Genomic DNA, 26,555 nt, shown 5'->3' on the forward strand with positions numbered 1-26,555 from the left:
CAACGAGGATATCATTCGCACTGCATCTCGCTTATGTACCTACAGCGAAACGAAAGTTTGTATAGAATCAATAGGTTTCCTTGACCTAATAGTATCATCCGATCCTGTTCAAGCCCTGAATCACCAAGGACTGTCCAACCGCCGCTTTCGCTTCGGCGTAGGTATTTATTAACTTGATCTATGATGTAGGTCGACTGAAGTAGGAGGCTAATCTATGCAGCACCGTTGTCGCTTAGGCAAAGTCGGGCTCTAAATAATGTTCATGCCAGATGATGTAGGCGAGGCCATGGATTGGGTCAGTATGGAAAACTATTAAACTGTAGGAGATACGTATTTTTTGTGGATATGACGCCAATATTAGACAAATACATAGTTACTATATAGCGAAAAAACATAGCTAGGTACTATAATATTTTTAACAATTTCTTACAAAATAATAGAACCCAATGCTAATGTGTACAGGGTAAATCGCCCACTTAATACGTAATAACGTAGTGGTAATAACATTACGATATTACTTTGTGAACTGTCATCGGATCCCTTTGCCTGTTTATGAAGTAATTACGCCTATCATTTTCATGTCTTTCCATATCTCGGGACCATGGGGTCCCGACCTTATGGGAGGCGTGCGTGGGGATGTCATTTAAATGGTATTTAAAATATATTATGTTTAGTTTTGATAGCCCTTATTTAATAAAAACTCGATCTTAATCTATAATATCAATATTATTAGTTTCGAATGAAAAGTGATGTGTAGGTATAAGAATTAGAGTAGGTAGGTGCCTAAATAAAAATTAGTGATCTTTTCGTAACACGTATACCTATGACATTTTTACAGTTTTAAATAACCTAGCTGTTACAAGCTGACGTGGGCGAGACTGAATGATGAAACTGATGAATGAATTCGTACAAAATGTGGGTCAGTGCTCGTTTGGCAGACTGTTATAAGTATTCCGGAGACACGATCAGTAAGAACGTATTTATTACCTACTTTTAAGCACAAAGTATATCACTACACCTTAGAAAACAGAGTCCCCCGCCGCGTCTGTCTGTTTGTGCGTTTGTAAGTATGTTCGCGATAAACTCAAAAACTACTGAACGGATTTTCATGCGGCTTTCATCTATCAATAGAGCGATTCTTGAGGAAGGTTTAGGTGTATTTGTTAACTCGTGCGAAGCCGTGGTGGCTCGCTAGTATTGATTATGATTACGGAAGGTAAAAAGGTGTAAAAAGTACCTATAATAAGAAGGAAAAATCGTGCCCCAAGACACCTCTTTAATGGTGAGGTAGGTGTGTTTGACAGCTGAACCAGATGGCGCTATACCGTGCTATGTTTTATGGTCACTGACTTGTCAAACGACAACTTTTGTGTTGTTGGTTGATATAATATAACATGTTCTACGTAATATGAAAATTGGAATGGAACTCAGGAATGACAATATATGGATGATTATTCCTTTATTTCTCTTTAAACTTAAGTTAGCTTATTTTATAATATGGATAGGTATAGGTAAAAATATAGTGTCTGATATCAAGCCGATTAGCACTAATCGCTTCAGTGGATCGGAATTTGCGATAAAATACCTACTTTCTTGTTTATTTAAATATTCCGTAGTGATGTTCGTTTTGTTTGTTACATAATATGAATCAATCAATATAAGGCTCAGGTTATAGAGAGATTTAGATTAGGTACGTCCGTTTGTCTTGTCCATAAAGGTGTCCTTTATGTTTTATAATCGCGCATCTACTAAAGGTTTTTTTTCTGTTACCTGAAAGTCCTGAAACCTTACTTCATTCTAGGATTTCTAGGGCAGGCCCCTTGAAGGATTTCCTTTAAGAGAACACCTTAGAACTATGTCATATTTACGTTATAAATAAAATACTAAATAATAACTTTTCATTTGTATATTTGAAATGGTCTTACGGTAGGTTTGCAATTACATAGTCGACTCAGTCCACTATGTACTTACAGTGGAACCTGGATAATTGCAATCTCAAGGGACCGGCCATTTTTTTTCAATTAACCAGGTTTTTCATTTAAGCAGGTCGTGTCAATTAACGAGGTTCAAAACATCGTTGTGTCAATTATAGAGGTTGCGTTCTGACAAATTTCTTTTATGGAGGTGCAAATAACCATTGAAAGTAGATTTACACGATTACGTTCTGGGTTTTTGGCCTATATAATTATAGCTTCTGTCTATACTTGTACTTATACACTACATTAATTACTACTTTATTTTCTTATTAATCATTTGGGTTTAAAAAATTCCCTTGAATCGTAGAAGAAAGTTTTATTAGAATGGAAAAAGCATACTTTGTTTTTGATTTAATCAAAACTATTTCACCTACTACAGGCTGTGATAGATAACCAATAAATAAATTGATTTCTGGATGAAGATACATATAAATAAAATGATCATTGCTATTAAAATATTGTTTCTGCTGTCTACAACTACATTATTTCAATTACAGAAGTAATAAGTAAGACGCGTTTCAATAATACAGAGGTAAAAAGAAGAGCAAAAATAACGGATATTTTTAACATAGTGTCAATTATAGAGGTCTTAGTTGCGATGTGGTCAATTACAGAGGCAAAATTACGATAAGCCCTAAAATCTAAATTGCAATTATATAGGTTCCAAAATTTCAATTATAGAGGCCTTTTGGTCTCACGGGACCGGGACCGGACTTTTGGTTGCAATTATTGAGGTTTTCCATTTATCCAGGTGCCAATTAACCAGGTTTCACTGTATTTACATTTTTGTCTTTGAACACCTTACGTAGGTTACAGTAGGTAAGTACCGTAATTCATAGTTATACCTATTGTGTAAAATGAGATTAATTAGGTAGCAGCAAGAGAAGGAGATCAGAGTAAAGATACTTGTACCTAGAATACCATGTAGAATGAGGACGAGTGCGAATCGGGAAACGCAGTGGCATGTGGGAGGGAGCGCGGGACCGCCGGCCGTTGCCCCCAGTTGCAAGGCTTGCTTTTTTTGTGTCTGCTCCCTGTTAGAAGCTACGGCTTCCGACTTATGTAGCCAGAACCACCCGATCAACAACTCAAGCTCCATTTCATATTTTATTGAGTCTTTAATTTATGGGTACCTATTGAATTACAATCTCGATTCTCGAAAATAGGTATAGTTGTTTTCAATTCTAAATATAGAACAATTTATATTATACGCCATATTTTAGTATGATCATAATATGTAATAAGATAGAGTTGATTGTTTTTATATAATAATATTTGTAAAGAAGTAACATACATTATCCATTATTTCATAAAACCCGCTTTGTTTAAATTCTTATAAGGATGTTTGTTGTTGACTCATAGCGGTCGTTGCCTATAGTGGCGCCGTGAACATGCCCCTATCTCTTACTCATCCTTTCAGTAATTTCAGTCTTTGTTTACTATTTCCAGTGACCTCATTATTTACGTTCAGTTTACCGAAAGATGCAGCGTGTATATGGGTCGGCGGTGTTCGGGATGATTTATGAACTAGGTGCATGAACCGAGTTGAACTCTTAGACCGACTTCTAAATAACTGGTGTGCGGTCTTTGAACTCGAGCGGGATGCGGGATGAACGCGAGGGCAATTTGTGTTGGACGTTAATCAAATCGTAGCAGGTAGGGAGTCTCGGGGCACAGCTGTCGCTTCGCTAAGCACGCAATGTTGCGCGAGATCTGGTCCGCCAGCTTTTTTAATATAATAATAAGGATGCGCGTGCAGGTAACAAACGTTTCGCCATCGCTTTGTCGTTTGTGTAGGTAAGTAAAGAATTGGGATAGACCGTTATATTTGTAGTCAGATTTAGGTAGCGGTCTGGTTCGACGCTGACCGTGTTTAACAGTGAATGCGCTCGGTCGGCGGCGGTGACAATGACCAAGCGAAAGTAAGAAGGCTCACCTATGTGCGCCAGGTCGATGATGGGGATCTCGCAGCGCGCGAGCAGCGTCTCCTCCTGCACGGCTGCCATCGCTGCTGGGAGTGCTGCTGCTGCCCTGCTGTGCCGCGAGTGCTGCGCGCTCCGTCGCCCTCGCCCGCTGATAACGCGCCCGCTTCTTATCACTCGACTCCCACAGTAATTAGCAATTAGCGATCGCGACACCGAACGATAATAGAGAAACGATAGATAAGCACTTAGACTACCGTACGGTAACTGGTACGTTAAAGTTTATTGAAGTTATGAATGGTCTTTTGGTTACCCCTAGTATAGAAGCGTTCAGAACTCATTTGCATAACCTTGTAGTTCCTGCTCGAAGCGTTCTGCGATCTGACGTAGCAGCAATATGCTATACTGACTTGACACATTAAAAATTGGTTTTCGTAGCTCTCTCACAGCAAAGTAAGTGTGTTAGGAAACGTCGCTCCCGCGTGTGCAACCGACGCCGTTGCGCCCCCCGTCCCTCACAGCTGGCGCGTTTCGAATGTCTCTCGTCCAATAAACTGGCTCACCGTGCGCGATGAGCGTTACCCTGGCGTCCGATGTCGGCTCTCACTTGTATATCATCGCGCAGACTTTCGCAATCGAGTGGTGTAACCGAAACACCTATGCTTTGAACACGCCGCAGTGTGGAGAGAGCGTGTAGTGAGCGAGCGCGAGCACGAGTGCGCGGTGCGGCCAACGGCGGGAGTGACACTGACGGTGGTGAGCGGTGCGAGGCTCGGGCTCGGGCTGACTCACGCCGCGCGGACTGCCAGGCGGAAGGAGACTGTCACTCGCCTGTAGCTCGCTTCAAGGCCTATGAATAGAGGCTCACTTCGCGTCGCTCGCTACGTCTGTCCCCCTTATACTATTTTTGTTATTTTTTTTTCATTATGCTTCCCCCATGTTCGCGCCGGCGAAACTACATACAATTTGTTACTAATATAGTTGTTTCTAGGTTAAAAAAGGTGGTTGACTCACAAGACATATCAGCTCCTTTTTTCAAACTGTCAACGATTAGCCACTATGGAGTTTATAATTATATGAAACAAACATGTACAAACAGCAACACTCCTAACTGTAGGTACATCGGTGGGCCTTATTACAAAAGGCATAAGGTCCACCGATGTACAGTTAACAGTGTGGGCGATGGTACCTCACCCATGTAACGGTCAAGTTACCTCTCTACTAAATAACTACATAACTATGAGCAAAAAAATTGTACATAGTGAAGCACCTGTAATTAGTGTAAAGTTAATTGATTCCATTGTGTTACGAGTTACGACAGTTAAGCCATTTCTATTTAAGTTAGATGCATGAAAGTGTGTTATTCTACTCGCCGACTGTAATTCTTGAATTAAGATTTCTTATACCAAACTGCAATTGGGTATTTTTAATGTATGGGCTCCCAACTCAACTATAATATTAATTTCGATAAGTACAGTTTAGTCAACTATAATGAAATTGACCAATCACAGCTCGCCGCGATCAAGACGACGAAACAAAACCATAGCTCAAAATAATTATTTATTTTAGGTTGTATAGTAGAAACAATTCCTTCATAAGTCAGAAACGCGCATGTGACACCCTCAATATAGCAACATCCATAGACTACGAAAATCACTTAGCGTTGCTTGTTAGTCTCCATAGGCTACGGTGGCCGAAATCGAGAAAACAACTGTCTAAAAATTGAATTTAGCGCGGAGCAAGTACCAGGGCCCCATGCGTTACGAGAAGGTGTCGTTGACCAACCCGCCGGGGCGCGTACCAGTATGAAGGTATCGCGGCTGCACGCGTATCTTAGCTTTTGGTTTCGTTTGTTTGTATGATTCTACTAGTTTAATAGTACATTATTGTCGAGGCTCGGAAGTAGCTACTTGCAGGCTGAGGATTCGTTTTAAACGGACGACCTTGGGAGTCCGTTTAATTGAATCCGAAGCCAGCAAGTAGCCTTCCAGCCGAGTCATATATAGTGCTTTTCTCAAAAATGGTGCAAGAAATATAAATATCATAGAAATATTTTACAAAAGCAACGTTCTTACGTATATATTTTCACAGAAAAAAGTAGAAACAATTGAAAAAATTAGCTTTGCCGCCTTTTTATTTTTTTAATAAAAAAATAGAAGTGTATTTTTCTGCCGAAAATACATCAACCTATTTGAGACAGCTAAATAGTCGCGGTACTAATCATCTGTTTGGCTGTTTAATGGGCCTGTGCCTTAATTTGATATGGCCATTTCAAGTTTTAAAAAGTTTGGAACTCGACAAATAATGGAATTTGTATGCAACATTGCAGTCCCAAAATCGAGACTGCAATGTTTTTAACTTTTTAATTTTTGACTGACCATAAACTACGCGCTTCGCGACCTATTTTTTAAACGGCAAAGTCGACTTTGCCGTCCATTTTTGAGAAAAGTATTATTTTTGTTGACGCGTAGAAAAAGTATTGTATACAATAGTGATATAATCAAGCTTTTCAATCTCGTACCTTACCAGGCCTCTATGGAACTATCCACGCGAGCTCGGATTTATACCTACGAATCTGCTACCGTTCACGGTAGAAAAGCAAGCCAGTTAGTTGGTTGCCCACACGCGCTCACAACACACACGTCACCGCGCGCCGCGCTGTCAATTTTTACGATAGTTACAAGCTACGTGGTTACTATTGAATTTCTTTAGTTAAACATGTAATGTTTATTACGACAAATGTATATGAATATTTGAAATAGGTAGCAAATTTTTAATTTATTTTGGTAAATGTTTATTTTAACGACAGTAACTTAACTTTACATCGGACAGTACCTACTCTTTTATGCTCTGGTTAACTTATAATTAATTATCTGTATTCATGGGTTCTCTACTTCGAGCAACACGGAAGGGAGGCGGCATTCGCACTATTTCCCCTCTGCCGAGGTACAAGATTAGCGCGTCAATCTAATCTAGCGCGGGTAATAAAACTAGTTGCACTTGGATTTTTCACTAGACCGAGTCCAGACGCGCGCGTGAACACTGCTGCACAAAAATGCCTGTTTGCTCGGTTTTTTGTTATAAAAAGGTCGGGGACATCAAATTTACAAAAAGAAAGTGTTACATTTCACATGTAATATTTTTTTTTTACATATCATACGTTTAATTACATTCAAACACAATTATTATATTTTAGTCTCATGTAATTGTTGGATTTATCGATTTTGCTCGCTCAGTACAAATTGCGGATCGGTCGAGCGACAAATCCGACTTCTCATCTCTCAGAATACAATAACATACTTCAACGAAAATGTGTTAGTGTGCGTGTTGTGACACTTGTCACTCGTCCTACACAAAAAGAGATCGAGGTTTGCAAGATTTGTCTTTGACGTGTGTCATTTTCTATGTATTTGTGTCGTCATTACAGATTGGATTTTGTATGGAAGTGTGTGAGAAGTGCGACTGTGTGCACCTTTCCCCCCGCGAAAAATGGCAGAAAGATTTGTACGGTGAGATATCGCTTGGGCCCCTCCCTTCCGATGTGTCGGAAGCCGTTGTTGCTCGAAGGTTCTCTATGATTTTTCTTTATTGTGTAACATTAATCTTTGTCTGGTTTTAAATTACACGAAGTTTTAAAACTAATACTTGCTGGGATCATTGCGCGGTTTATAAAACGGCGTAAACACTGCGGTTACTGCAGGGACATATGACCTTTAAAAATGAGTATTTCGCAAACATTAACGCATAAACGGAATATTAGGTATAAATTAAGATTTAGCTTTCCTTTAAATTCATCTGCTATTTAAGTAGGTATTTATTTATCATTTCTAAGCGTCAGCAACCCTAGCGTTGTGCTGGTGCGCGCGGTGCGGGGAGCGGCGCGGTGAAGGTCACTTCATTGTATTTTTGTGTAGGTATTAAAACGGTAGGTATTTGCGTTTTCTTTGAGAGATAAATATCTGTTCGTAAGAACTATTATATAATCTGTGACCTTACTTAGACAACTCAGCAAGCTTCGTTGTCTAAACACGGTACTCGACTGAAAAACTCTCTATTATATCACGATTGTATAAAATACTATAGCGTATGCTATAGACTTATATGTGTACGAATTAAGTACAATACAATACAATTTACATAGTTAATTATCGTAACACAAATGAATCAATTAAGTTAAGACTACACAGCTTCTTAACTGCGCTTAATTACGTACAATTTTTTTGCAATTCACTCATATAAAGATGTTTCTAGTTCTTTCCGATTTATTAAATAGAAATTGTTTCATAAAATAAACGCAGTCTACGTTTTTTTAATTATTTTCTAGTACTTTATTGATGTTTTCCCATCTGTCCCCGCATTAGTTATGTATAGCGGGCATAGACGGGAACGATTCCTTCTCATTATAATATGTGCCTGCCTAGGACAAATGGGATTGATGCCTTCCCATCTATGCCCGCCGCCGGGGACAAATTGGGAATAGTCGCCTTCCCATCTTGGATGGAACTAAATCTTGGTATTCCCATTTTGTCCTCAAGTGATAGGTGCGGGCACAGATGGGAATGACACTGCTTTATTTTGATCATAGTGCATTATTCGAATCACCCTCTTTATAAATAAACATATGTTTGTTTTATTTTAGCGTTTGCCATCCTACTAAGCCTAAATGAGTGCAAAAACTCAATTTACGACTCCTTATAAATTTTCCTACATTTAAGTTACATTATATACCAAGGAGTTCAATTACTTAATTAACTAAATGTAAACAACACGAAAATGCATTGGTAGAGTTTGTTCGGAAAGAGAAGAGTCGTGGAATGTATTGGGCCCCATACATTCCACGACTCTTCTCTTACCGCACAGACTCTAATAAATACAACTATTTGTTTCACAGTTTATTCTCAAAAGTAATCTTAATATATATACTTAACAGACCGAAACATTTACTATGTACTTCTATTTTTGCTGTTCACATTTAGTTAGGTATTATAGCTAACAGTTATTTGAAAGGATTATCGTTACAAACAAAAAAGAAAACACATAAAGCTTGGGATAAATCCTATTGGCAAAAGTGATTTCTCGTGAATTATGATTACAAAATTATACAAAATATTCATGACGTTACATTAAAATCTTACAAAGTAAACTATTTCTTAGTTGGATTTGCAGTTCACAAGACATTTACTTCATATGAGCAGCAATCGTCTCGTCAGTGTACCCTTCAGCACTTTCTATTGAACTTTATATTAACAATGCAATGTCAAGTTTTCTAGAAACAAATATACTTAACTCAAATCTATAGAGACAAATAGAGTTACAACCGTACATTATAATTATAGTCGAGAAATAGTATAATATTTTTGGTCTAGACAAGTGAATAGCATTGATGTAGCCGGCTTGTAAGCGGTATAACGATACGTCGGTTTATAGGAAGAGTCTTACACATTTTCAGACCTCTAAGTTAAATGGACACGTTCTTTTATCAAAATCCTACCTATGCTAGAAAAATGTAGGTATCCATCTCTTGGACGTCTGAAAATGGACAAACCTTCAGTTTTAATGTGTACTGAATTGACAGACACACATATACATAATTTAAATCACTACTTCAAAGTTGTATACTTTGATAAATCGATGAACAAGCAAAATCTAAAGATCGATTCCTAAAAATACACAGTGATTGTGATAACTGGTACATTAAGTGCATAACTCCGTATTTATTTGCACACTCGTGCAAGTGGCGTGGCGAATAGAGAACATGAGTGTATAAACGCAGAAAAAAGTGCCTCCGTCCTCGTACTAAACCTTGTAATTCGCCACGCTACTCACGCGTATCCGTAAATACGGGTTAGAATTTTGACATCGTATACATACTGTTACATCAGTAATTGTCTCTATTTTTCTCCCGCCAGATTTAATGAATCAACCTGTACACGTCTAACCGAAAAAATTGTTTATAATGAATCATGTAGTAATTTACAGAGTATTTTACAGAACCCAATCAAGCAAACTGCTGCTACTTTTCTCAAAAGCTACGCATAATAGCGAAGTAGCAGTTGAACCCTGACATTTTATACTAATATATCTATCATAATTTAGAAACAAAAGGACAGTTTTCTTATTTAGAGTTAATTATAAAACACTGCAGAGGCGAGTGCACCAAGGTGCTTCGTTCCAAAAGAATTATAAAAGAAAACTAGAATGTAATATTTAGTTACCTATGTACACTGAGGCAGGCACTCAATTCATCTCTAAAACGCAAAAAAAAATGGCGCTCGTCGTTTGGTGCCCAAACTTTACCAGATAAATCCATATGTATTGGCTAAAACAATGAATTGCGTACGCCTCGATTCGCGGCAAACATTGTCCGTCTTTTTATAACCACAGACAACTGAGCTCAGAGGTGGATGCCAATAAGATTTTGTCTGGTAACGATTTACAATCCACAATTCAAACACCACAAAATGTTGCATGTGTTCTGTGTAGACCTATCTGTTCCATTAAAACGATTCCACAAAATCTTAATAGCATGATACGTAGCGTGGGTACTTGGGTAGCATGATCGAGTTTATGGCCGACATAAGACATTTATCCCTCTTGCACTTCGGTTCATACTTGTCAGTTAGAGAAGATTGCTTGCCAAAGGACAAACGCGGTCATGCTAGTCAGGTACATAATATCTAGTCTGTGGTGCGAAATGGTTAACAGGAGCGAGAATCAACTTTTTGTGCTAGCAATCTATTGTTTAACTAATAATTTAATTTTATCATCCGTATATAAACACTGAAATCAAATTAAAAAGCGTAAAAAGCATGCAGCTACAGCGCCACGAGTATTTCAAATTATACATGTCAAGTTTATTTGCATTCATAAGACCGGTTTAGCTAAAACACTGACCTATGTGATAATATAGCGTGATGTAATTATCTAAAGAAATAAAAAATGCTTTGTTGAGGGTATTCACAGCTGGTTCGTGGGTCACTTGAGGCAGCGCTCGAAGTAGGAGGAGCCGACGTAGCCGCCGCGCATGGCGCGCTGCACGTGCTGCTCGAACAATCGCCTGTTGCTCTGCAACTCGTCGGCTGCCTCCTTGTTCAGTGGGTCCTCTGGATTCGGTTCCTGGGAAATACCAACTGGTTAGAAGCACAGTACGGGAAAATAAAAGTCATTATTATAAAAAAATCCATACAATTTAGGAAGTCTCTAGCTAATTATTCCACTCTAGCTGCGATGTGCCGTAGCTCTTGTAGCGTGTATTGTTGCTTGTTAGAAATAATTGCGATGCCATATTTAATTATAATCACTAACATATTTAATTAGAAGGATTTCTTTTTTGCATGCCCAAGGTAAAATGCTAATGATGTAGATTTGTAGGCAAACAAGGAAATACATACAATTGATGGTTTAAGAATGTACTTTAAACACTACTTGGCGCCTGTTTGAGCTAGGCAACACATATGCAAATCGTCCACACTGTTAACTGTCAATAAGAGGGGTCGGGGTTAAGAGTTGAGAGGTCAAGGGTTGAAAATGGAGGGGTTGGGTGTGGAGGGGTCTGAGGGTAAGAGTTGTGGGGGGTAATGGTTCGGGGGTTCACGTGAAGTTGAAGGGTGTCGTGTTTCGACGCCGTACTGTTGGCAAAATAGTGTTTAGTTTTTTTAGTTTATGAAATGAAATGTATATGTATATTAGTCTATAAGGAGTATAAGGTATATGTAATATGGGTCTTGTTGCCTGAATCAAATTTGAAAATAAATAAATCAGGTATAAGAGGGTTAAGGGCGGTGGGGCGGAGGATGGATTTAGTGACAGGAATGGTTACCTAGAAGGACTCGAGGAAAAGCCTGAATATTTAGGAAAGTTTACGAATTCAGTTATGAACTTATGAACATACTATAATTCAGTTATGAACTTATGAACATATGATACGAGTATGTTCTTTATTCATGCGTCACGCGTTACTCGTAAGCTCTCAACAATTTCTTTGTATTTCTTTGGTTTCTGTATTCTTTATATTGTGGGATGTGGATACAAATTTAACCTTTTGAACGCCAAACGGCGCATCCATTTGCCGTGCCACTGACGCCACGGGGGTAAAATTTAGTTTTGTGAATAAATAATGCCAACCTAAAAGTGGGGTGTTTTTCAGTAGATTTTCATCAATAAACGATCGATGTCAAATGCCGTCTTTGGCGTCGTTGTCACGATTTTGCGTTGAAGTCAATTGCCGTCTGTGGCGTTCAAAAGGTTAAAAGAATGCGGCCCAAATAGTCGACCTCCCACACCATTTCACTCTACTGACAAATTGGTTTGACTATAAAGACTATTGCCGTTGTTCATAAACGCGTTACAGGCCTAAATTAGCTATGAATCCTTTGTCTTTATCTGTCATTTTGACACTGTATTTGTAAGAAAGGGATAAAACATAATTTAACTAAATCAGGCCCGTACCGTTTTATGAATAAGGGGGTATTAAAACAAGCTTTACTTACCAGGAATAAGTATTGCAGCCCATACACTATGGAGTTGACTGTCAGCACTGGTTTCCAGTCTTCCCTTAGTATGTTGAGGCAGACATTTCCTTCAAGGTCTATGTTAGGATGGTATACGGCCGTCTCACATTTCACCTTGGGAGGTTCGTGAGGATAGTTTGGTCCTACCTGTAAGGAATGGCATATATAAATTAGTACAGAATAGATGGAAACGTTAGAACTTAGATGTCTCAGATTTGCTGGTGCCAACTGGGCACAAAGGAGTAGAGGAGTAGACCTACTCCACAATAAAAATATACATAAATATATATGAAAGCGCCTGATCTGTTTGCTACTTTTGAATCTGAAACTACTAAGTAATAAATACCATTTGTAATGTCCTGTATGTATTCGTAATTTGTAATATAATGTGGGTAATCCCTGTCCCCAATTTTTAGTTGTCATTTAACCAAAAGGGGAAGTAGGTATATATATATATTGTTATGTAAACAATATATATATATACCTACTTCCCCAATACACACGGCCGTGCAAGACAGGCCGTATCGTGAGCATATGTTGCCATTACTACTTCTTCACTACATGGTAGGTCAGCTGTAAATTAGAGTAAAGAACAGGTCCAAGCCTTGCGGGACTTGCGGGGGAAGAGGCATTGATGTATTTTCTGTCTTGTCTGTTCAATCATGATCTTAATACCATGTAAAATGAGTTTGGTAATAACATTTTCAGTTTATGCAACAGTCCATCATGCCAGACCAGACCTTATCAAATGCTTGTTGGATATACAGTGGCACAGTATTCTTTTATTCTAAAGATTGTTTTATCTTGTTCACCACATGGTGTACTTGTTCTACTGTTGAATGCTGCTCTCAAAGTCCAATATTGGATGGTTGGGTATGATAGCTTCTTTCTTTAGGATTGCCTTGAGTCTTCGCAGAGAAATTAGTTATATAAAATGTTGCATCATCAATATCATCATAATCATTACTATAAATAATAAAAAGTATATCCAGTTAGGAATTTTGTTTCGGTCAGTTAGCCAATATGTTGGTTTGCCCGTTGACAAATATGAAATACAAAAAAAGTAACTAGCCATGATCCTCAATCTGTTTACTGTTCCAGTCCCCTCCACAAATGTATTTGTCTCCGAGGGTTAGAAAATATTTTTTAAACATTTCATGAGATATTCTGTGTCTCGTCGGACAGTAAACAGTACTAACATTATTAGGTCAATTTTTGTCTTCTATTGTAATTGTTGTGGCTTGTAGGTAATCCTCTCAGAGCTGATGGTACATATATGTCTTAGATATATGTAATGTTTGATTTGTGTCTTTTTCACCATGGCTGACCCACCATGGTAGCTGCCATCGGGATGTTTAGTGCAGTAGTCATCATAATTCTGAATTAGAAAGGTTTCTCTGTAGTTAAGGTGTGTTTCAGACATTAACATAATCAATTTTGATGCTCTTAAGGATGACTTCAAGTTCATTTTTTATACCTAGGAGCTAATCTATTTGCATTCCATGCTCCTCGGCATATAGAAGTCTTTTTGGCTTTGTTATTAATGTGGTGATGAGGTTTATAAGTGTCCCCATTCTTGTAACTAGTAAATCTATTGTTTGTGCTTGTTTGCTAATTACATTACATCTAATGAAGTAGTTTCATATTCATTACTGGGTTTGGCTATCAATCTGGGATGAATATGATGTTGAGCAAATCTTTGTTCCAGTAGTCTTCTAGGACTTGCCTTTTTTGTCTACTTCTTGGTAAAATTATTACATTAATATTTCACTTGGGCAAAGTTGGACACTATAGTTCGTTTTTTTGTAGCATTAGAAATAAGGTAAACAATCCTGATGTGTCTTTTAATTGAAAAACACATTTTCAAAATAAGTTACGGCAAATATGTAACAATTATGAAACTAATACAATAATTTATATTCTTCTGCTTTCATAAGTATTAAATTTTGATTTTTAAAAAGTGTTTTTCAATTAAAAGACTTGTCAAAATCGCTTACCTTCTTGCAAGTTCTTTCTAATGCTAAAAAAACGAACTATAACAGTAGACAATTTTGCAAGCACTCATTTTCAATGAATTGCAACATTGACAATGGGGTTTATTTATTACATATGATTAACCCTAGTTAGTCATTCTTTCCTTCTAATTGTCTACTTAAATTGCTCTTTTTGTTAATTCTGAATGTCATAAAAGCAATGCAACATCTTCCAAGATTTTTTTTTCAATATTTTGTTACAGAAAGAGTAATTCTAATAAGGTTTAGGATGTAATCAGTAATGAATTCATAAGAGTATAATAGTAATACCCTTTTGTAAAAATCTGTGGTAGAATTTTTGACAGGAGACTTACCTTAAAACTAAATACAAATCTGCCTCCTCGATAGAAACCCTCATCAGGGCATATTATCAGTTTAAAATTGAGTAAATCATCTTGATCTGGAAACTCTGTACTGCAGGTCTTGGGCAAATTCAGCTCATTCAAATCTGTAAAGAAATTAAGTGTATTGAAATTGAAAGGGTTGTTTCAAGTAAAAATGACTATGCGACATGATTAGGTGATGCTGACGTAGGTTATAGCTCAGCGCGACTCTAATTTTCAGCAATAGGTATAGAATACAGTGATTACTTTCAAGTTCATACGTCTTATTTTATGGTCTCTTACCTTTTGTAATCCGCAGCTGAGCTGCCGACGCTTTCTTTTGTGAACCACCAGCTCTCGCTGTACCCTCTTCATCTTTCTTTTGCTGTTTCAATGAAAAAAGTTTAATCATTGTCCTATTCTAATCGATATAATAGAAAATACAACGCGATTTATTTCACAAAGTATTTTTGTACACAGGACACAACTTTCTCGCGATTAGTAAAATAATAAATAATTATATTTTTCTGTAGATTTGATTGGTAACTAGCTAACGATGTTAAAAAGTATAATATAGACCAATCACAAACGAGTTGACGAGACAGTCGCTCAGACAATTTTAACCACAGATAGAATCAGATAGATTCCGTTCTTACTGACTGACAAGTTGTGTTTGGCAGACTCACGGCAGACTAAACATTTTGCTAAACATACAAAATTGTGGGACAGAACAAACGTAGTGATTATATCAAAGTTTATATATTCTCCATGATATTCCTAAACAAGCTAAACGGAATATTACGCAAACTCTGCGGAGAGGGCACCACTAGCACAAACAGAGGGCCTACCGCGAAACACGAAAATTAGAAATTTCGTTATCTGCCTCTCTATCACTCATCCTATTAGAGCGAAGACAGGCAGATAACGAAAGACGAAATTTTGATTGTCTCGTTTCGCGGTAGTCACCGCTTAAACTTGTACACAAAATAATAATATTACGATATTGATTACGACGATTGTAATGACTGGGGTTATCGGCCTAGGGAACCGATACCTGCTTGAGACGTAACATGTCTTTAGAATAAATTACTAGGATTTTTTTTTTCAAATTTAAGTACATAATATATTGTTGATATAAATTTTCAAATACCATGGTGACATACTGACATACCGACTATAAATGTAATTATCTGACAAGTACTCATCAAAGAATATAATACTCACTAGGAGAAGAACGGTAACTCCATACAAAAAATGTCCCCTTCCGTTTATACGTTTATACTAGTGGCGCCCTCGTTGTGTACCAATGGAACTAAAGTTGACAATCGGTTTAGCCTGGCGGGTAACGGATATTGGTAGGTAGTAATTCTGTTGATAAACATATTTGTTATCTTCATATCACGAAATATATGAAAGATGCAAATATTACCCCTTGTTTGTGGTATTATCAATTGATTTAAATAAAAGGTATATTTATGTTTATAACATTGTATTATTTATTAAAAAATGTTTTACATATAGAAATATACACTGAAAATTAAACCGGACAACTTAATAAAAAAATAGACATTAATAAAGCGCATTCACAAAGTTTTCAGTATAATACAAATAAAATAACTTTAGGCATGCCTACCTATTAAGGCCCCAGTACACAATGGGCCATCGCCGGCCACTCCAAGGGACGCAGCCATGCGGTAGAATGAGATAGCAATATCACTTGCTCCCTCTAACGCATAAATGCGTCCCTTGGAGTGGCCGGCGATGGCCCATTGTGTACTGGGGCCTTTACATTTTACACACACAGATACACTAAACTTTACACACGGCATTTTACGGGATTTCCAAGTATTCATACATTTCTTCACGGTTAATTAATACGCTTTCCAGATGCGTTATGACTCGGTTCCTTCTGAACCCACTAAAGCTGTGAATTTCACTCAAATATGTATCTTCAACAGCCGTTGCTCCACATTTAGCACATTTTCTATGTGCATTGCTGTAATCCATGTAGGTACAGACTACTACAGACTTACAGAGTCTTCAGAGTAAGTACCGCTCCTCCCTCCTTGTGTCGTATTCCTCATTGCTGAGGGTCGTGGCCTCCACGAATTATTTTGTGGACTAACTCCTTCCACTTGTTGCGATCTTCAGCAGTGTGCAGTGCATCGTGGATTTTAGATTTAGTGCCTTCGCGGATCTGATCTGTCCATCACATTGGGCTTCTTCCACGTGGTCGCCTTCCTTGGACTTTCCCCGTTACCAGAAGCATTTCCAGGTTGTCATTTTTCTTTCTGGCTATGTGTCCAAAGAATTCAAAAATTCTGCGAAGACAGATGGTTGACAGCCTGACAGTAACTCCCACTTCTTGTAGGATGGACACATTTGTACGGTGGGCTGTCCATGGCACTCGAAGCATTCGCCTCCAGCACCACATCTCAAACGCATCAATGCGAGCTCTGTCGGCCTTTTTCAGGGTCCAATTTTCCGCGCCGTAAGTGAAGATCGAGAACACCAAAGTCTTCACCAGTCCAATCTTGGTTTTTTTGGAGATTGCTCGGTCTAACCAAATCCTGTTTAGTTGAGTCATTGCGCTTTTTGCCATACCAATCCGCTTTCCTACATCCGCTTCGCACGACCCATCATTACATATGGTAGAGCCCAGGTATACAAAGCTGTCAACATATTGAAGATCGAGTGTCCCACTGTGCTCTAGCTGCTTTGTTCTGTCTATTACCATGACTTTGGTTTTTGACTTGTTGATCGATAGGCCAAGTTCTCCGCTCACGCGCTCCAAACGTTCCAGCAGTGCCTTCATCTCAGCTTCATCAGTTGCTACAATTGTGGTGTCATCAGCGTAGCGCAAATTGGTGATTTTGATTCCACCGATAGAGACACCGCCCTCCCAGCCTTCAAGGGTACGCCGCATGATATATTCCCCGTAAGCGTTGAAGAGAATGGGAGACAAAATGCATCCTTGTCTCACGCCTTTGCCAAACATAAATGGACTTGAAAGGGTTTGGTCCACCCTCACAACTCCACGGTTATTGACGTATAGTGACCGAAGAAGGGAGATACGATGTTCGGGTACACCTAGTTCGGCGATAACAGTCCACAGGCTGTTCCAGTTTACGCAGTCGAATGCCTTGCTGTAGTCGATGAAGCACAGGATCAAAGGGGTATTAAATTCGTAGGACTTCTCGATCAGTTGCCTGATGTTTAAGATTTGCTCCCTAGTACCCTTTCCCTTTACGAAACTAGCTTGCACAGGTGGAATTTGCCAATCCAAGTAGTGGCGAATTCTGTTATTTAGTATGTGTAGGAGGACTTTACTTGCGTGAGATATCAGGGCTAGAGTTCGGTAGTTATCACATATCCTAGTGGACCCCTTTTTGTGCAGTGGTAATATTGTCGATTCGGCCCAGTCGTCCGGCCATTTACCCTGTGTCCATACGTAATTGCAAATTTTATGAAAAATGTGTACACCATTCTCACCCAATGCTTTCAAAATCTCGGCCGTAATCTGGTCAGGACCGGGAGCTTTTCTATTTTTAAGCAAGTTAATAGCCGCTACTACCTCCCAGTGCAAGATAGAAGGTTCAAGGTTGATAACCTCAAAACTATTCGCAACTTGTGGGTCAGTGGTGGTGTCCTGATACAGGTCTTCGCAATATTCGCGCCATCTTTCCGCAACACAGTCCAACTCATGGATGGGGTTGCCATCCTTGTCTTCAATGACCCACGTTTTAGGCTTAAATTCCCTACAGAGGATGCGGACTTTCTTAAAAAGATCATGCGTATGGTACTTGAGCGAGTGCTCCTCGATTTCCTTGGCTATGTTCATTATAAAGGCATTCTTGTCATGACGACAGCATTTCTTAATTGACTTGCATAGTTTAGAGTACTCCTCTCTGACTTGATTATCTTGCAAACCCTTTACCTTTATGGCTTTCCTCTGTTCGATCAGTTCCCAAGTGTTATCGGTTATCCACAGCCTTTTCTTGAGGTTAGTTTGGGATGTTTTCCTCTCTTTGACTATGGTGTCGAGGCTGTGGCATATCGTTGATTTAAGGTAAAGCCAAGTAGCGTTGGCATCATCTGCAGTGACCGCGTCAACGGACAGCCTAGATTCAACCATGCCGCGAAGCTGGGTCTGCTCGATGGGATTCAACGTCCTTGGTTTGGCAGGTGGGTATCTCTTCAAAGCCTTTAAGCGAAGTTTAAGTTTTGCGACTAGAAGGTTGTGGTCAGATCCGCACTCCGCGCCGGGATAGGTTTTAACATTGTGCACAGAGGATCGCCAGCGTTTATCTATTATTATGTAATCAATTTGATTACGATAACGTGCTCCTGGAGATGTCCACGTGTACAGGCGCCTGGGATGGTGCTGAAAAAAGGTGTTCATAATACTGAGGCTCCTTTCTATACAGTATTCCAGAAGTCTTTGGCCTCGGTCATTTCTAGCACCCAACCCAAGTTTTCCCACATAAATCCTTATATGATCATCATTGAAGGTAGATCCTATCTTGGCATTCCAGTCGCCAAGGATGATAGTGGTATTTCGGCTAGGCATTTCATTGAGGACCTGGGTGAGTTTCTCGTAAAATCTGTCGATTTCCTCATCAGCGGCGTTTCCAGTAGGGGCATAAACTTGTATGATATTCAGAGTGGTAGGACGAGTGTTCAACTTCAATGTGATGATTCTGTCCGAGATAGGATTGTAGCCAAGAACGTGCTTACTTAATTGGGCTGGTATCAGTATTGCCACTCCGCTTGTGCTTTTATCTTCACACCCAGAGAAATAAAGAGTGCTACCCATGGCCGTTTTGAAATGGCCCTGGCCTCTCATGTGAGTTTCACTTAAACCCAAGATGGATATACGATGCCTCTCCGACTCCTTTTCCACGATGGTCAGTTTTCCTGCTTGCAAAAGTCTGCGTACATTCCAGGTACCGATGCGATGCTCATCCTGGATAGAACATTTTCTTCTGCAAAATTCGCCAGTAGCATCTCCCGCTGTCAAGGCCTGGTGCGGCACCTTGACAGAGGCTTCGGTAGCATATTACACACCAGCCAGCCCGGGTACTGGCTGGCGCCGAGGGTTAGTCGGGTCGTCCAACATATTATCTTCTGACTGTGTGCAATACATAGAGGCTTTCTTGGGAGATAGTTCATGGTGGGTTCCCACGTCCTTCCATAACAGTTTAGGCTCGAGTTTCCGAGGTGATTTAGTCCCTCGAGGCTACTGAGGCCTAATGTTGATCGGGTTATTTCACCGTCGCCCGGTACTCGGCGTTGTCTTTTTACGGCCAGGTAGACGGCTTCCAGCCAACCCTCCTCTTTTCACATCCGGGCTTGGGACCGGCAACGGCAGAGTACCGCTACGTTGTATTTATTATTTAAAGATTTAATAAATAAATTTTTTGTTATGAACTTTAACCACAGCAGTTGGACAGTCATTGACAAATATATTTTATTATTATGGTGGGTAGACGTACTTCTACCCTCCATATATTTTATGAACATTGATAAAGACAGTTGGAAGCAAATATTCATTATAAAACTTAATCGCGTGTAATTAAGTTTTAAGTGTTTTAAGTCCCGTTTTATGATTAATAATGTATAAAATTCGTGAAAATTTAAATCAGAGTTGGGAGCAATGTTGCTGTAGAAAAATGTTTTTATTTTTATTACTGGCAACTTTTTTTAGGAGGCTAAAGCACGTATAGAAGCTTCAGGCGCACACATGCGCAATTATAAGAGGACATAACTTTCTTATAGCCGGTTTAGACTCTCGTCTCGCGGCTTGGCTCGCGGCGCGTCTCGTGGCTCGCCTCGAGTGGCCTTGAGCGCATGAGCCCGTCGAGCTAATGATTACACTCTCGCCTCGTGGCTCGGCTCGAGGCTCGTCTCATGGCTCGTAAGCTCGTCGAGCTAATATATTTTAAACACTAACGGCACGGCATAAGGTTTATAATCGAATGACAAGCTGAACGCGAGTGTGAACGCAAGCGCGCGTCCCGCGCGAGCCCCTTTGGCTCGTGCCCAAAAAACCGCTCCTCCACGCGAGCCAGGCGAGCGCGAGCCGAGCCACGAGACGAGCCGCGAGCCCACCGCTTACACTCGCGTCTCGTGGCGCGGCTCGCGGCTCGTCTCGTGGCTCGCGCGAGAGTCTAAACTCGCGAGCCCACCGCTTACACTCGCGTCTCGTGGCGCGGCTCGCGGCTCGTCTCGTGGCTCGCGCGAGAGTCTAAACTGGCTATTAACATGGTACTCATTACCGCGGCAGCATTAAGCGGGCCACTCACACACCTGCCGCAGGGGCAATATTGGAATTGGACCCTTAATTGCCTCCTTAAGGCGATATGATTCGACTCATCAACGAATCTGAGGGGGTGAGATGCGCGGCAAACCGTGAAGCCCCGCCCGCGCGTCCCGCGACCCGCTCGCCGAGCTTGTGAGCGCGCGCCGCGCACGGTAAACATAGCAGACGGGTCACAGTATAATGATCTTATGATGGCAGTATTTTAACTAGACCGGGAAATGGTCACGTTTTAGAGTTTTTATTGTATATGTACGTATGTATTTTTTGCATTACGTATTTCTGATCATTTCATGTAGAATTATTATTTTTATATAGACATGTGTACTTATTATTGATCAGTAAGAACGTTTTAATTTCATGGCAGCGTGTTCGAGTTAAAGTACCTAAAGGAAAGTAACAATTTTAAAGGAGACGGTCAATTAAGGGTTCTATTTATAAAGGTTATTAACCTTAATCAATAATTTTACTTTACAGATTCCTTTAACTCAATAACGCTGCCGTGAAATTAAAACGTTGTTACTGATCAGTAGTACTTATTTATAAGCTCTAAAAACAAAAAAAAAACAGTTTTAAAGTAAATTTCTGATAACTTTTTGGTCAGTGCAAGCCTTATGGTTTCGTTCGTCTTGGCAACATTTTACATGAAAATGTTTTTGGTGGGTCTCATTATCACAATTTCCAATACTTTTGTTGCCTAACTTAATAAATTATTGTTTACAATACCTATCGACTTTATACCTACTTTAATGATCACACAATTTTAACGAAACAATGTTTTCAAGAAAATAATTCAATTAAGTGCGAGTCAAACTCGCGCACCGATGGTACCTATATTTTATTAAGTACATTATATATATATATTTTTTAAATTAAGTTGCAACTGACTCATCATCATCATCTCAGCCATAAGACGTCCACTGCTGAAGATAGGCCTTCCCCTTGGACCTCCATTCCGGTCGGAAGCGACCCGCATCCAGCGTCTTCCGACGGCCTTAACAAGGTCGTCTGTCCATCTTGTGGGTGGACGTCCTGCGCTGCGCTTGCTAGTCCGTGGTCTCCACTCGAGCACTTTTCGACCCCATCGGCCATCTTCTCTGCGCGCAATGTGGCCTGCCCATATATATATAACATTTTCAAGAAGTCTGGTCGCTTGTGGTGAAAAAAAAAATGTACGGAGAACAGAGTGGCCAACTTTCTTAAAAATAGTTTATCTAATACTGATTCTAAAATGGTATCACACATGCTATTTACATTTCTACAAATAAAGATATGGCCTAGATGGTGTTTAAAGTGAAGTATGGTGCTAACTAGTAAGAAAGACATAAAAGTGCGATTATCTCGAAAACCACGAAACTTTTACTAGACCTATAAGTGCATTTTCTGGACCAGCCTAAGCTGCCCTGTCGATGGTTCGAAGGTTGTCAATTAATTACTGGACACCCTGTATAGAGATGTAACTAACCCAAATGGCACTTGGCACTTTTTTTATCTGATAGTCAGCAAATGAGCCGCCTGATGGGAAGCGGTCATCTGATACTACTTTAAACACTAAAACGTCCATGCGTTATTGATTTAGTGTAATTTCCCCACAACAAATTAGCCTTTTGGCTGCACTTGGGCCGAGCACAAGCATAAACAGTAGCAGTAGGTACTAGGTACAAAGAAATCACGGAGCGACATAACCTCCTCGTTCAAAGCTACCACGATAGGCTCAGCTAGAAAGTCGTAGAGTAACTGACTGCAAATAAATATGGGAGCGATAGCTTGCACTCCGTGGTCCATAACAGTCAAACAGATGGCGATGGCGTCGCATTCTTACGCCGATAAAGATCCGATAAAAGATAATTTTAGATATTAGACAAAACAAAAAACCTAAGGTAGGGAATAAACACATTAAAAAATGTTGGCTAACGGCGTATTGCATAGAGTATCATTCTATGGAACTTGCTAACTATGTAAACAAAAGTTACTAGTAAATTCATTCATTCATCAAGTTTGATTACATAGTTCGCAAGTTTCATAGAACGGTTACCGATATGACGGTTATGTCAATTACACAAACGTGCACGGTGCGTAACGGAATGGGTAAGTAATTGTTAGAATGGTCAAAAGAGGTTTGGCGCCAGAGTACTGGCCGCATTTTGTATTCTGTAATTTCATATTAAATCGTATTTGAAAATACTATTCTATCAAGTGTCATGCTGCGTAACTGTCTGTGTTTTTTGTTCTTTGTTGATGTTTTAATTTTACATAATAAATTAAATCTAAATTTATTATTTAATATCTATTTTATTCACAAGGGACTCTGCGTTACAAGTAGTGATAATATTATGTGTAATAATATCAGGTTAAGGGCCGTCGCGCAACCATAACTGCGTTATGCCCATAGTGTGAATAATTTAGAAGATAGTGTTGGCAAAATGAGTGAAAATGCAACTTCGAGTAGTAGCAACAGTGGAAATGCAACTTCGAGTAGTAGCATCAGTGGTTTGCCATCTATAGAAAAACTGGATGGTAATTCCAATTACGCAACATGGAAGTTTATGATGGAACTGTATTTGATCCACGAGGATTTGTGGGAATACACGAGTGCTACTCCTGCAGCCACCGACGTTTCAGGTACGAAACGGGACCAAAGAGCGCGTGCAAAGATTTGTCTTATGGTCCGACCCCATTGTCTAGTGCATGTCCGTAAAGCAAAGTCTGCTAAGGAAGCTTGGGAAGCATTAAATAATGCATTTGAAGACAAAGGTCTGAACAATCGCTGCCGCCTATTGTCAAAGCTAGTGAGCTTGAGGCTGGAACAATTCTCGTCGGTTCGAGATTATGTGACATCTGTCATGGCGACGTCACAAGAGCTGTTAGATTTAGGGAAGGAGATTGATGATGAGCTACTAGCAGCTTTACTTCTTCAAGGCCTTACCCCAGAGTTTCAACCGATGAGGTTGGCCATAGAGAACAGCAACATTAGCTTAACTACCGATTATGTGAAAACCAAGCTGTTTCAAATGGAAGATACCTTCGCAGCAGGCTCCAGCGAGAAACAACCAACATCTGCGCTGCTAACAAAGAAGCATAAGGGCAAGAGTGCACCTAAATGGAAGACCAAAGGAAAGGTCAAATGCTTCATTTGTGAAGGACCTCATAAGGCACAGGAATGTCCAGAGAATCCGAAAACGAGGAAGGAGGCACTGCAAGCCTATGCGTTTGGTACAGCGATGAATCCACACGCAGATGACTGGATCATAGACTCGGGAGCGTCTTCAAATATGACTCATCGGAAATCTTGGTTCAAAAACTTAAAAGACTCTAAGAAACCCTTGAGAGTGACATGTGCAAATGGTAATGAGGTACTTGGCGAAAGTGAAGGTACGGTAGTTTGTGAATCTATAGATTTGACTATAAGCAATGTAACTTATGTCCCTGAATTAGCCTCTAATTTATTGAGTGTGAATGCTATCGCGAAAAAGGGACACGTGGTGGTATTTACTGAAAAAGGGTGTGACATCTTTAAGAGTGATGAATGCGAGATTAGAGGTAAGGCTGTAGTGAAAGGTGTGGAAGAACGAGGCATTTATAAAATAAAGTGCTGTTCACAGGGTTCTGCGCTTTCATCTGCAACTGCAAGTGACCAGCTGATGCAGTGGCATCGGAGGATGGGGCATCTTGGTATGAAAAACCTCAAATTACTCAGAGATAAGATGGCAACAGGGGTAAGTTTTCCTAACACTTTATCTAAACTTGAGTGTATACCCTGCATCATGGGAAAACAGACAAAACAACCCTTTATAAAAAAAAATAAAGCGACGCGAAGCGCTAAGGTGCTAGGTCTGGTACATTCAGACGTCTGCGGACCTATGGAGGTTCCTTCAGTCAGTAAGGCCCGATATTTTTTAACGTTTATTGATGATTTCACTCGAAAAACTTTTGTATATTTTCTAAAACAAAAAAGTGAAGTGTTTGAAAAATTTATGGAGTTTAAAGAGTTTGCTGAGAATCAAAGTGGGAAGAAACTGAAGATCCTTCGCACAGATAACGGCACAGAGTTTGTCAATAAACAGATGGACAACTACTTGAAAAAGTTCGGGATACAGCATCAACTGACAGTTGACTACACGCCAGAACAAAATGGCGTCGCCGAGCGCGCAAACAGGACGATATGCGAAAAAGCAAGAAGCATGCTGCATGACTCCGGTTTGGCTAAACGTCTTTGGGCAGAAGCAGTCCGTCATGCCGTTTTCTTAAAAAACAGGTCACCAACGCTAGCGGTGAAGAATATGACACCTGAAGAAAAGTGGTCACGGCGGAAATGTGACCTCAGCAATGTGAAAATCTTCGGATGTAAAGCATTTATGAATATCCCTAAACAAAAAAGGAGAAAGTGGGATCCCAAAAGTAAAGAACTGATCTATATAGGCTTCTGTGACAACTCCAAAGCTTATAAATTAGTGAACCCCACTACAGGCGAACTGCATAAGGCAAGAGATGTGATATTCTTCGAAAATGAAATACATCATCAGCGTTCGGAAACAAATAAGCATCCGGAGGAGATACTTAATATGTCTGAAGAAAGTGTCAAGGCGACACCCCATCAGAACATCGTTGAACCTGAGAAAAGGCTAGCAACGTCACATGAGTGTGATGAAATAGAAATTCCCCTTGGAGTGGAAAATGAGGTTCCTAGAGTTCAAGGCGGTACACCTAGAGAGGATGTCGAAATTTCTAGAGTGGAGGACGTCATTCCTAGAGAGGAAAGACCGGAAAGTGGTATCAACAGTCCTAGAGTCGAACATGAGCCAAACATAGAATCTGATCTGGCTGAGTCGGACTGTGGATCATTTTTAAGTATCGATGAAGAACCTCAGGAGGAACAGGAACGGAGGTATCCCCTTCGAACAAGAAAACCAACTGAGTTTCCGGATCATGTACTGTATCAAGCCATAGAATCGGAACAGGAACCCAGAACGATTCGGGAAGCACTGTCAAGAGATGACAGCAAAGAGTGGAAAGTCGCCATTCAGGAGGAGTTGAATGCGATAAAGAAAAATAAGACATGGGTCTTAGTCAAACGACCAGAGCGATGCAACGTCGTTGATTCAAAGTGGATCTTTAAAATCAAAGACGAGGGGGAGGGAAGAAAAAGGTACAAGGCTCGGCTCGTGGCTCGTGGTTTCAGCCAGAGATATGGCATTGATTATGAGGAAACCTTCTCCCCGGTCGTTAGACACAGCTCGCTAAGGACGCTTCTGGCATTGGCAGCTGATTATCGCCTTCACATTGACCAGATGGATGTCAAAACGGCATTCCTAAATGGAGACTTATCTGAAACCGTGTATATGAAGCAACCAGAAGGTTTTGAAGAAGGGAGTTCGGACTACGTATGCTTACTCAAACGTTCCCTGTACGGGTTAAAACAAGCCCCTAGAGCATGGAACACGAAACTGAACAATGAGTTGCTACAATTAGGTT

The 26,555-nt window shown here is 39.9% G+C and overlaps 2 protein-coding genes across 2 annotated transcripts in view; both read right to left on the reverse strand.

Moving 5' to 3' along the window:
- The window catches only part of LOC134804220 (uncharacterized), a 71,785-nt gene extending 67,035 nt beyond the window's left edge, over nucleotides 1-4,750 (reverse strand). Inside the window, exon 1 of the mRNA XM_063777186.1 lies at nucleotides 3,913-4,750. Coding sequence (XP_063633256.1) covers nucleotides 3,913-3,982 — 70 coding nt within the window. The 5' untranslated portion in view covers nucleotides 3,983-4,750. The remainder of the gene's footprint in view (nucleotides 1-3,912) is intronic.
- Nucleotides 4,751-8,940: 4,190 nt separating this feature from the next.
- On the reverse strand, nucleotides 8,941-15,342 carry LOC134805194 (NEDD8-conjugating enzyme Ubc12). Its single transcript, XM_063778504.1, has 4 exons — nucleotides 15,068-15,342; nucleotides 14,756-14,889; nucleotides 12,388-12,555; nucleotides 8,941-11,014 (listed from the first exon to the last, which is right to left on the reverse strand). The coding sequence occupies exons 1-4, from the start codon at nucleotides 15,174-15,176 to the stop codon at nucleotides 10,874-10,876; spliced, it is 552 nt and encodes a 183-aa protein (XP_063634574.1). The 5' UTR covers nucleotides 15,177-15,342; the 3' UTR covers nucleotides 8,941-10,873.
- Between the last annotated feature and the right edge of the window lie 11,213 nt (nucleotides 15,343-26,555).

The sequence above is a fragment of the Cydia splendana genome, chromosome Z, assembly GCF_910591565.1.
Source record: "Cydia splendana chromosome Z, ilCydSple1.2, whole genome shotgun sequence".
NCBI classification, from domain to species: Eukaryota; Metazoa; Arthropoda; class Insecta; order Lepidoptera; family Tortricidae; genus Cydia; species Cydia splendana.

Bases quoted from the DNA above. Each gene is read 5' to 3' on its own strand.
- LOC134805194 (XM_063778504.1), bottom strand. From the start codon at position 15,176: ATGATTAAACTTTTTTCATTGAAACAGCAAAAGAAAGATGAAGAGGGT. The intron at 12,556-14,755 runs GTAAGTCTCCTG...CATTCCTTACAG, and splicing joins GATTTGTATTTAGTTTTAAG to GTAGGACCAAACTATCCTCA. The intron at 11,015-12,387 runs GTAAGTAAAGCT...GGTATTTCCCAG, and splicing joins GGCTGCAATACTTATTCCTG to GAACCGAATCCAGAGGACCC.